This window comes from Crocodylus porosus, unplaced genomic scaffold (assembly GCF_001723895.1).
Source record: "Crocodylus porosus isolate Cpor-Errol unplaced genomic scaffold, CroPor_comp1, whole genome shotgun sequence".
Classification (NCBI taxonomy): domain Eukaryota; kingdom Metazoa; phylum Chordata; order Crocodylia; family Crocodylidae; genus Crocodylus; species Crocodylus porosus.
Genome location: NW_017728951.1, coordinates 29,445,480 through 29,456,903, shown reverse-complemented (window position 1 = coordinate 29,456,903; position 11,424 = coordinate 29,445,480). Strand labels below are relative to the sequence as shown.

Here is an 11,424-nt window from a genome sequence, read left to right as displayed (position 1 = left end):
TTTGATATTTTTTTTCAGTATACGATTTGTTTTTTTGGTTTGCCATCTTGGAAATGGACAAAAAAGCATGTGGCAACTCCAGCATGTGAGCTGCTTCTCCCAAAAGGAGTACTTCTGGGGGCAAAGGGAGGGACTTCAGATGGCAAAGGTTGCAAGTAAGGTGCAGGACTTCTGGTCCCAAGATGGCTACCAGGGGTGAGGCATCTACCAAGGGGCAGGACTACCTTGCAGCCCTCAACAGTTCATTGAAACTCATTAAACAGCCCTCCAGCTGAAATAATTGTCTGCCCCTGTCCTAGAGGGCTGAGGCTTTCTTAGTCTAAGGCAGAAATCTCATATGGTGGATATAAAGGCCACATGGTTGTCAGTATGGTGCTACAAGATGCTTTTAAAAAAGCAAACTGGAGGAGACACAGGGAAGTGCATCCTTTAAAAATGCTTTTTAATATTGTCTTTATTTGTGTAAAGTCAAGCAAGCAAAAATCTAGAAATGTCAAAGGTTGCCAGTTTCTCTTTTGCATGCACATCGGGTGTTGACAGACATGAGGTAAGGGGTGGGCAAAGGGCTTTACCAGAAGAGGACCTGCATGACTTTGACTTGGCTTGCTCAGTGCTTGTATAGCTTGCATGCTTCAGTGGGGCTTTTTGGTGTTTTTATCTAATAGCTGATTCAACCAGCTATTTGATAAATGTACCCAAAAGTCCTACTGAAGTGAGGAAGCTATAAAGAGACTGGGTGAGTTGGGTGAAACTGATGCAGTTCCTCTTTTAGGCATGTGCTGTGTTTGGCATGGGGGTATGCCAACTTGAAACTGAACTTTTTTTTTTACTCTGACTTTCAAAGTCATATTGACAATCTATAAATTCATAAATGCAGAGTCTTTAAAAAGCTAAGCTAAGCTCCACATCTGTTCTCAAAATCAAGTGTTCTATTGGTAATCAATGTACTAATCTACCCTTTTTCACCAGTCTTTTGGCCAGCTTCTTTTGACTGGTGAGTAGGGATATCATTGTTGAAGTTTGCCTAAAAAAAGGTACTTGGTGATAATACCATAATTGGTAGGTTTCTATCTAATTCATAAATCCAGTGTTCTTTTTAATATTTCTGAGTAATCCTTACCCAGTGTGTAAACCATAAAAAAAAAATAAGATTGTGGGGGGTGGTTATGTCCTAGATTCTTTTGAGTCAAGCTAGTGATGTATCGTAATACAGAAATACAAAAAGTCGAGAATATCTTTAGCTAAAGAAAGTATGCATTAAAGGAAGCCAGTTGCTCAGGTTTTTAAACTTCTGGCATGTTATGCAATCAGCTTCGGTAACCAACATTTTTGTCTTTGTTATTTGTAGGGGGTGTTAATTTGGTGCAATGTGTCTCAGCACTTTTTAGCACTACAAAAATATAGCGCTGGGAGTGTACATGTTGCAGTTCCCTGGTTGGAAAGATACAAAGTCACTTCCATTGAGCTCTCTGATCAGGGAGGATAGAGGGCTGCTTTCTGGAGAGCCTGATCGCTTTGTCCTCTCCCCTGTAGGTCTGTTGGGTGTAGGGGCAACTCAGAGCCCCTGCTGTCCAGCTCTGCTGATCAGCTGGTCCATGGAACCAGGCAGCCCCACAGTTCCTGGGGCAGGAATTGCCACTGCTGCTTTAAGAACCCCAGCTCTTACAGGAGCTTCTGAAGTGGCAGATGTAGTGGGAACACCCAGTAGGGTTTTCACAGTTTGTGGTTGGGTAGGCTATCCAGAAACCAGTCATCACCCTCTCTCTCTCTCTCCCTCTCCCTCTCCCTTGGAACAGAAGGTGAGTGGAGGACTGGGATGCTGGGGGTCCTAGAGACCCCTGTAGCTGCATAACTGTCCAGGTATTACATACAGTGCTATAGCATTTAGCCCTCCTGGGAAGTTCCTCCTTGAAAGAGATTAAAGTTTGTTGTACTTTGTAGCATTACAAACAGCTCAAATGACTATTTGCATCCTTTTTGTAGCCATACATGGACATGTTTAGCCTTATAAATGCCTGTTCATGGCCTAGAGGGCTCAACTTGAATCTATTGCTTCACAAAAAGCAATTGTTTCGAAAAACTTTGACTTTTAATTAAGTTTTCTATCAATCTACTTGATTGGATAGATGAGAGAAGAAAAGAAATAAGTGTGGGTTCAGCAGAGACTAAATAGCAGAGGATAAATGCCTGCTTTCCTGTTTGTAGGTTGGAGGACAGCATTGACCTTGACAATAATGGTGTCTGAATTAAATGCTGAAAATAAGGGTAACATCACATGAGCTTCAGTATGACAGGTTTTTTTACTGCAAGCTGAAATGCATTCTTTTCATGCACTACTTTAGTGATGGCTACAAAATGCTCAGCAGTAGAGGTGAAAATAGATCCTTCACTGCCTGGGATTGGTGTAGGAGGGGGTATGTTGACCCCTGGAGAGCAAGGAGCTGTGGGGAGAAATGGAAGGTATGTGAGCCTTACCTGCTGCTGCTCCCTGTACAATGAAGATGGCAGCAACTGTGGCACTATAGCAGCTTTGGCTCAGGCAGCAGCATCCCCATGGCTAGGCTCCCTGAGTGCTGTTCCTAGTGCTCCATTCACTCTCCCTGCACCCCCAAATGCTACTGGGCACAGGAGTGTGACTGCTGTGGCAAAGAGCCCCAAGAATGAGGGGGAGAACCAACCTGCTGACCCCATACCTTCCAGGTATTGCTGGGTACAGTGCTGCTCTGCCTGGCTCCTGCAGGTTAGTGCATTCCATGGAAAAAGACTGCCTGGGTGGGGGGTGACTCCAGCACCCCATCAGTAGTCAGGCCCTCCTCACCATGCCATAGTTAAGATACGCTCAACAGGTGAGGTTAATTCTCTTGTTTCTCTTGTTACTAAATTCCTAAAATCCTAGGAGTCAGTTGAAAGTAAATAATTCAACTAGATTTGTAGGTGCATGGAATCCTTTGGAATGTGAAGATTCCTACCAAGGGAGTTTTTTCATTGACCTATATCTTTATCTGTTCTTAAGGCTGGAAAAATGGTGGTGAGTGGTTGAGCAAAATCATAAACATTACATCTTTTAATTCAATGTCTTCTGTTTTTCTTAACCAGTATGTGAGAATGGAAGAATATTTGTTAGAGGAATATTTTCTTCATACGTTTAGACAAACTTGCTTTAAATATTTATTTATTAGATTTATATCCCTCCCAAAAGTTCAAAGCAGTTGTAATAAAAATAGTTTTTACAGATGCTGTGGCTACTCTTGGGTAAAGCTTTTGTACTTAAGTTCTTGGCTCTCTGATGGTTTGGAAGTAACAGAGCTTGGAAGGGAATCTAGACTTTGTAGTTTTGAGTATAAACCAGACACTGTTTATAGTCTACACAGTGGAGTGTGGTGACTTCTATTTTCTGTAGTTGAAATCAATGAAGTGCACAGCACACTAGGAGAAAAAATGAATGATGCATCTTCCCTCACCCACTGCTGCTTCCCTGTTTATTAGCAATGATGTGAACAAACTTGACTAGTGTATGAATTTTGAGTTTGTGAAACACTTTCCAACTAGAATGAGGTATCTGATGCATTAAATTGAATGAACTCTAGAATTTAGAAATGGAGTGAACTTATTAGGTTATCCATTCTATGACTGGATTGTTGTTGCTAAATTGTCTCATGCTTTGTTTAGCTGTGAAGTTTCAATAATATTTGCAGTAGAGATTCTGGCATTTCCATAAGATTATTCCATAATTATTCAATAGTTCCATAATTTGTTTGACCTTTCTTCCTTTTTCCTCAGCCTGTTTTTTGCTTAGTTTAGTCCTATTAATTTTTTTTACATAGTCAGTTCTTCCATGCTTTCAAATATTCTAAGACTTTAATCCTATTCCCTTATTTTTTCTAAGTATGCCTTAAGTGTTTATTATTGTTATTGCATAAAAATGTGCATTTTTAAAGGGAATAGAATTGTCTATCTAAAATCTCATAGGGATTTTTTACCTCTTAGATTCTCTCCAGTATTTGTAATAAAGGAATATTTTCAGCAACTTCTGACTTTGTCCTCCTTCCCTCCCTGCCCCCAAGTACTTTTTCCTGTTTAATTCTGGTGGGTATCTAGAATGGTGAAGTATGTAAATGATGCTGTCCTCCCTAAATTCTGTAATCCTATGTTGTTCTGAAAAATTAAATCTCAGCATCTGTTGTCCTTGGCATAAGCTTTCAGTTTGAAAGTGTAATTTATAGACACATTTTTGCTAAGGAAATATATGTTTAAGGTGTTGAAAGTAAAACTGGTCATTTATTACCAGATCTCATAAAAGTAAAGCATTTTAATTTGGGTTTTTAATTTTTAAGATGGGGGGGGGGGAAATCCCCCAAAAGAAAAGGTCTGTACAAAGAATCTCAAGCTGATTTTAGGCTGAACAATAATGAGATCTGAACAAAAAAAATGAAAAAACCCTCAGAGATATTTTTGTCAAATGTAAGTGATTTTAATTTTCTTAGAACTGGGAGTACTAAAGCCTATAAGTTATTCTTGCCTGCTTTTTGCTCTGCCTTGCACACTGCGCATTTCCTTTATGTTGTGAGAGGCTCTACCATATTACGGGGAGCCGTAGTGCCCTCCTGGGAGACTGCCTGCTAACTACCTGAACTCTAATCTACTTCTCTCTTACTTAAGAGGAGAAACAGACGTCAACTTTGTGCTTCCTTAAAAAAAAATATGAAAGCAAACAGATGTCCCTACCTTCTGTTGTGCCACAGATGCTCAAACTTGTGGCTTAGACAGAAGGTTCCCAAGACCCCCCTCAAGAAGGCGGACACCAAGATCCGGTGGCTGCTCAAGAAGTGGCTGCACCTGCCGCTGTGGGCCAGCAACGAGGTCCTACACATCCCCTACCGGCAGGGAGGCGCCAAGGTGCCCCGCATGGGAGACCTCTGCGACATCATGGTGCTCACCCACGCCTTCCACCTCCTCACCTGCCCAGACACCACGGTAAGTACCATCGCCGCCGGCATCCTGGAGGAGACTGCCCGCAAGAGGATCTGGCGGCAGCCCACCGGACAAGACTTGGCCACCTTCCTCAGCGGCTCACTGGAGGGCGAGTTCAGCTGGGACGGCGGGGACTTTGCCTCTTTGTGGAGCCGAGCCCACAATGCCACGCGCTGCCTCGGGAGCCGCATCGGCTGCACCTGGACCTGGACTGAGGAGCGCCAGGAGCTGGGAGTCTGCCTGCGCCCAGCCCCGCACGCCGACCGCATCACTGACGCCCCGCACGAGGACCTTCCTGGAGAGGTTCCTGAAGGACGCCGTCCGCAACAAGTACGCCGGCGACCTGAGGGCCAGATCTGACCAGGACAAGGTCTTTGACGTCACCTCGAAGTGGGACGCTAGCAACCACTTCATGCCCAGCGGGAGCTTCAAGCGCTTCGCGGACTGGCGCTTCCTCCACCGCGCCCGCCTCAACTGCCTGCCTCTGAACGGGGCCGTGCTCTTCGGCCACTGGGACAAGAGGTGCCGACGGTGCAGTTACGTGGCAGAGACCCTCCTCCATGTGCTGTGCGGCTGCAAGCCGCATGCCAGAGCCTGGCAGCTGCGCCACAACGCTGTCCAGGACCGCCTGGTGCAGGCCATCCCGGCCGGGGCAGGGGAGATCTCCGTGAACCGCTCCGTCCCGGGCTGCGAGAGCCAGCTGCACCCCGACATCATCATCATGGACCACGAGGCCAAGAAGATCGTGATCGTGGACGTCACCATCCCCTTCGAGAACCAGCGCCAAGCCTTCACCGATGCCTGGGCTTGCAAGCGGGAGAAGTACGCCCCGCTGGCTGACACCCTGAGGGGCCGCGGCTACAACATGACGGTGGACGCACTCATTGTGGGGACACTCGGAGCCTGGGACCCCAGCAATGAGAGGGTCCTCCGCGCCTGCCGCTTTTCCCGCCGCTACACCAAGCTGATGCGCTGCCTCATGGTGTCCGATGCCATCCGCTGGTCCCGTGACATCTACGTGGAGCACATCACGGGCCACCACCAGTACACTGACCCCTCCAGATGAGCTGCCGCTGGACCGGACCCAGAGGACACCGCCGCCTGAAGAGGACCCCTGCGATCGGACTTTATGGACTGAGATGCTCTCTCCGAGCCACTTCCTCCAACATTGCGGACCACTGTAACGGGTATATGTGCATCTATCTCCTTTCCCTCTCAGCGTCGCGACCCCCCCCCCCCGGGCTTAGTTGGCTAACATTGTATCGTATGTAACCTAGTCGCATTCCCCTCCTCTCCCCCATCCCTCGATTGTCAGTCCCTCGCTCGGGCGCTTTGTATTTCTATCTCAGCTTTGTCATCTTTTTCCTGCATTCTTCATCCAAAACATCTACTAATTAAATTGGGCCACTTCTGTTGTGGCTCACATGTTTTGCTTATGGTGGAAAAGCTCAGGTAGCATGAGGCTGCCCAGGCTCTGTAACCTTACTGGGGCAGGAATTCTGTGGGCTTGAGGGGTCCAGTCCTGCACATGCTGGGAATTTGTGAAAGCATCAGCCATGTGAGTGCCTGCCTTGCTTGTCCATGCTTAGCTACACACATCCCCAGAGGATAAGCAGGGGATCCCCACTTGCAGATACATACCCTGTGCAGGGTCCTCCCTCTGCAGAGGATTTCCTTGCAAGCATGGAAGCAGGCTGAATTCTGAAAGGGGTTCCTTCCCCTCTGTGCTTGTAGGTGTGCAGAGGGATTTCCCTGCATATGCCTGCAAATGTGGCGTACAGGGGACTCCTGTGAAAGTTCTTCCCTTCATCCTTACAGGCATGCATGGGGAAATCCCCTCTAGAGGGATTCCTTTCTGGGAATACTTGCAAGGTGGGGAAACCCACTTGCAGATGATGCCTATGGGGGAATTCCCTGCAGGGCATTTTTGTGGTTTTTCCTACATGGGTCACAACTGCAAATAGGGGTTTTTGCTTGCAGACACACCCCCAGCAGAGGCATGGCAACTGGAGACATCCAGAGATGTCCCAAAAGCACAATTGGCTGTGCTGTATTGCAGCACAGCTGACTGCACTCCAGCAAAGACCTGTTTCCAGCCTTAGAGTAGCAGTCTGCCTGGGAATGGAGGAAGAAGCTGTAAACCAAGGTACTATCTCTAAATTTTATGAATATAGCTGTGCAACATAATGAGCAAGTTTGGGGCTGAAATGAGTAACGCTGAATTAGCATAGCATCATGCTTAAAGTGATATACCCTTCTTCTCAGTAGGGGTAATAATTACTCTGGGTGGAGTGCTCTGGTTAAGCACTTACACTATTTACAGTGTCTAGCTATCTTAAGAGTCATCAGAGGTATCTGTATGTGTATGTCATGGTTCAGGCTTCAGATGTATTCTTCCAAACCATCTAATCTGTCACACCCCAAATGGAGTCTTGTTTCTAAGTCCTAATTAAATGTTGTGTGTTATTTTTATTTTTTTTTTTAAGGATAACTTGCCTTTCTGTTTAAAGAGGGATGGTAAAAATCTCTTCCATACTTATGGTTTATTTTTCTTACCTTACAGCAGTTGCACCAGCTATCTGTTTAATAATAGTAAACTGAAATAAGAATCTATCCTAATTTTATTATACATCTTAAAAAGTGACATCAAAGAATGTAAAAATCATGCTGAAATAATACAATGAGAAGTGTGCTTATGTTAGGAGATGATTAAGTCTTTCCTCTTTTTTTCCCTGTTTTTCTTCCTTCTAGGACCGGAATAGGCCCTATGACACTTTTAACTTGCACTCTTTGGAAAATTCCTTAATGGATATGATAAGGACTGATCATGAGCCTCTGAAAGGTAAACACTACCCTCCCAGTGGCCCACCAATGAGTTTCGCTGATATAATGTGGAGGAATCATTTTACAGGTTAGGAATATTCATATGTCCATGCTTGCTTGGTGTTTAAACAAATCGGCTTTTTGATAACTGCTATAAAATTTCTGATAGTAAATAAAATGCTAAATATTTTAAAATTCTGTTTGCCCACCAGAACAAAACATGGCTTCATACCTTAAACTGATGAAGTCTAAATGGGTATAATTATGTTGTTATGCATTAATGGCAATGAAGTTTCAATATTAACTAATCATTATTTTTATTGAGGCTTTTTCTCTCTTGTTTTGTAGAATATCACTTAGCAAGAAGTTGAAGACTTAACTTTCTCAAAATTTAAAACTGAGTTAGAGTTCAGAAGTTGTTAACTTTTTTCTTTCCAGTAAAAAATTATTAGTTTTTAAATTCCTCAGTTATGCTACAATAATAGGCAATGGCCCCTTTAGCCTGCTTATTACTCCCACCCCCAGTACTCATTCCTGCCCATGGCAGGGGGTCAGACTCGAACTGTCTAGGTCCCTTCCGACTCATTGATTCTATGATTCTACATTAGACTTATAAACAAGTTTAAAACTAATCTTGTGAGCTTGAATTGAACCACAAATGGTGGGGGTGGATATATTTGGTTTTTTGTTAGGTGTGTGCTGGGAAATATTGATTGGAGGAGTGAATCTGTTTTATCAAGTGAAGTGGTACATAAGAAACTAATGTAGCGTGAATGGATAAGTTAATCAATTTTATTTAATAATAAATGGCAGTTGAGCTCCAACTCAACTATCTTTAATCTGGTTAAATGTGAGAGTAGCTACATTCTTGTTTAGATATCGCTCAGGATTGAAGCAACAATAGTAAAAACGAGAGAGAGAGAGAGCAAATTTGTTTTAAAAATATTTCCAAGAACAGATGTAGATGTTATAAAGAGATAAGGACACTATTTGGGGAAGATTACCAGGTTTTTGGACTTGATGGACAAATAGTCTGACTTCCTGTGATGCATCCTAACCTGAGAAGCATATGTGTAATACTGTATGTGTTTGTTTGATTTAAGAATCATGTTTTCTGCATAGCGATGGTATTGATGAAGTAGTTTTACATATGGCATACCTATAATCTCTTTCCCTTTCAGAGACCATTTTCTCCCTTTCAAAACTGAGTTCTGTCCCCTCAGCTTCCTCCTCCCTTACTTTCTGGCAGTACTCTGAAGTGTCCTGTTTTAGCCATCATACTTTGTAGTATATACTATCAGGAGCTCCTTTAAAGTATATGTTCTATAGCTAAAACTGCCCATATCTTTACCATAGCTCGGTAAACGCATCTTGAAATGTTGGGGAAAAATAAGTATGCATCTCAGGTTGAAGATTATTTGTATATTATTTAAACTTAAAAAAAAAAAAACATAGAGAAACTGCAGAAGAAGGATTGAGAACTGCATTGCTCCTGCAAAAAGAACCCCAAAGCTTTTGGTTATACCAGGAGTATTAGTTTTTGTTAGGCCTTTTTAAAAAAGTGATTTAAATATAAGAACATTTTTATTTAAAAAAAGGAAAAAAAGAAGGAAACAAAGTGTCAACCAGTGAGCGAGTGTAACTAGTATAGCTATTATGTTTGGCTGTTAAAGTTAGTGCCTACTAGTGACATCTCAGACCTTTTTTAGTGATTTTTTTTTTTTTCCCCAAATATTTAAAACAAGTTTTTAATGTCTGTTGCCTATGTATGAAACAATACTGGATTTATAAAAAAAACTTTATTAAAACAATGGATATTTGAAGGTTGCTAGAATTGAGTCCATAGGGAGTTAGTCTTATCCAACCACCCCTTGACCCTACTTGCATCTCCACCTACTGTTCTAATCTTCCTCCTTCCTTTCATTTCTAAGCCGATTGGACATACTGTACAAATCAGTACAATGCTGTGAAAGCATCTGCAGCTTTTCCTAGCAAATCCGCCACAGACCCTCTCTGCTATTTTCTGCCCCTTGCATTCTATTAAAACTGCTCTTGTAAAAATCAGATTGAAGAACCAGTGCTCTATTGACAGTCATGGAGGATGCAAGACATGTTTTTGTTCTCTGTTGGTTTCTGTGACACTGATCTCCTGGTTTTTTGTAATTTTTTTAATTGTTTCTATGGTGAAACTTCTCAATATATTTTCAGCTTTCTGTAAGGGAGTTGTAGGGCTCTGTTATTGCTCCCTTTTTTCTTTCTCTATGTTTTGTCTTTGGGTAATCACATCATAAATACAAATTTGACTACATCTCTTTCCTCTACTCCAGGCATGCAACCTTCTGTCGAAGATAAAAATTTCAGGCCACTTCTCTGATATGTTTTACGTAACTAGCCAGTATTAAAGCTCAGTGTTGCTAAAAGAGGTCCTAACCTTTTTTGTGAGGGCATCTCCACTACTTCCTTTGTCCTTCACTGGGGACAGAATCACCATGCTATGTGTCACTAAGTCCATAAGCTAAGTGTCCATTTCAACTCGGGATTCTTCATGTTTTTCTATCCAAGTTATGTCAATTTTGCTTAACCTCTCCATGATGTGATGTTTTTTGTAAAGTAGAAACACTTGTCCCTACACTTCTCCCTCCTACACTTCTCCCTCCCCTTCACAAATGTAGTCTTGCCCCACTCATTCATCAGTGCTACTGCAAAAAAAAAAAAAAAAAAAAAGTCCTAGCTTGCCGCTTTGACACCCTTTCCTTTGTATTCCTCCCACTGTTCTCACCTTCTTTATTGCATCAACGTAATACTTGTCTTTTGCTTTCAAGGTCTTTTGCAACCTGTGCAAATCCTATATCATCTTTTGTTCATTATCAAAATATTGAGCATTCCTACTGCAGATTAGCCTGTGATAGTAATTTTCATCATCTACTTGGGAGAAAACAAAGGGACACTAGAATTTCAAACAACCTGTTCCTCATGCTTGAAAAGACCCATTTGTAAACGCCTCTGCAAAGCCTATATCTTTGTTTGCCTTCACATCCTTCCTTAAAACTCTTTTGTTGTAGTGCCTGGAAAAGAATTCACAGTGGGACTGCTTTAAAATGCTGGTTGATACTGTCTCATTGTATCTCCTGTCTGTTTCTGTTTTGTCTTTCTATAGAAGCTATTTGAGACAGACGGTCATTCTTTTTCTCTTTTTGTACAGAGCCCAGCACAATTGGTTCTGGTTCATAACTAGGATTCCTAGGCACTTCAGTAACACAGATAGCATAACAAATGAAACGGCTATTGTAGGTAATCGTTAATATTGTAACTTGAATGAAAAACATGTATATGAAAAATTGTCAGAAAAAGCAAACCTGAATCAGCAGTCACTAGTAACGTCTTGTTTTCTGCACACAATCAAGTTGCCAAATTGGTAAGGATAGAATGTGTTTTAGCCAGCTGGAGTTTGTTAGATCTTCTGTTGGCTGCTGTTACTTACAGGGCCAGAACTGATGAGAATTTAAGAGTATGGGAATTCTTCTGGATCAATGAGGGGACAGAGAGGAGAAGGACTCATAGATTCATAGATGCTAGGGTCGGAAGGGACCTCAATAGATCATCGAGTCCGACCCCCTGCATAAGCAGGAA

At 42.7% G+C, this 11,424-nt stretch overlaps 1 protein-coding gene across 7 annotated transcripts in view; it reads left to right on the top strand.

The window, feature by feature from the left end:
* Positions 1-11,424, top strand: part of CPEB3 (cytoplasmic polyadenylation element binding protein 3) — a 175,493-nt gene that overhangs the window by 49,982 nt on the left and 114,087 nt on the right. For 5 of the 7 annotated variants that reach the window (XM_019556094.1, XM_019556095.1, XM_019556099.1 and 2 more), the window contains exon 3: positions 7,723-7,882. In XM_019556094.1, coding sequence (XP_019411639.1) covers positions 7,723-7,882 — 160 coding nt within the window. The remainder of the gene's footprint in view (positions 1-7,722; positions 7,883-11,424) is intronic. The other 2 variants (XM_019556098.1, XM_019556097.1) reach the window with 1 other exon arrangement.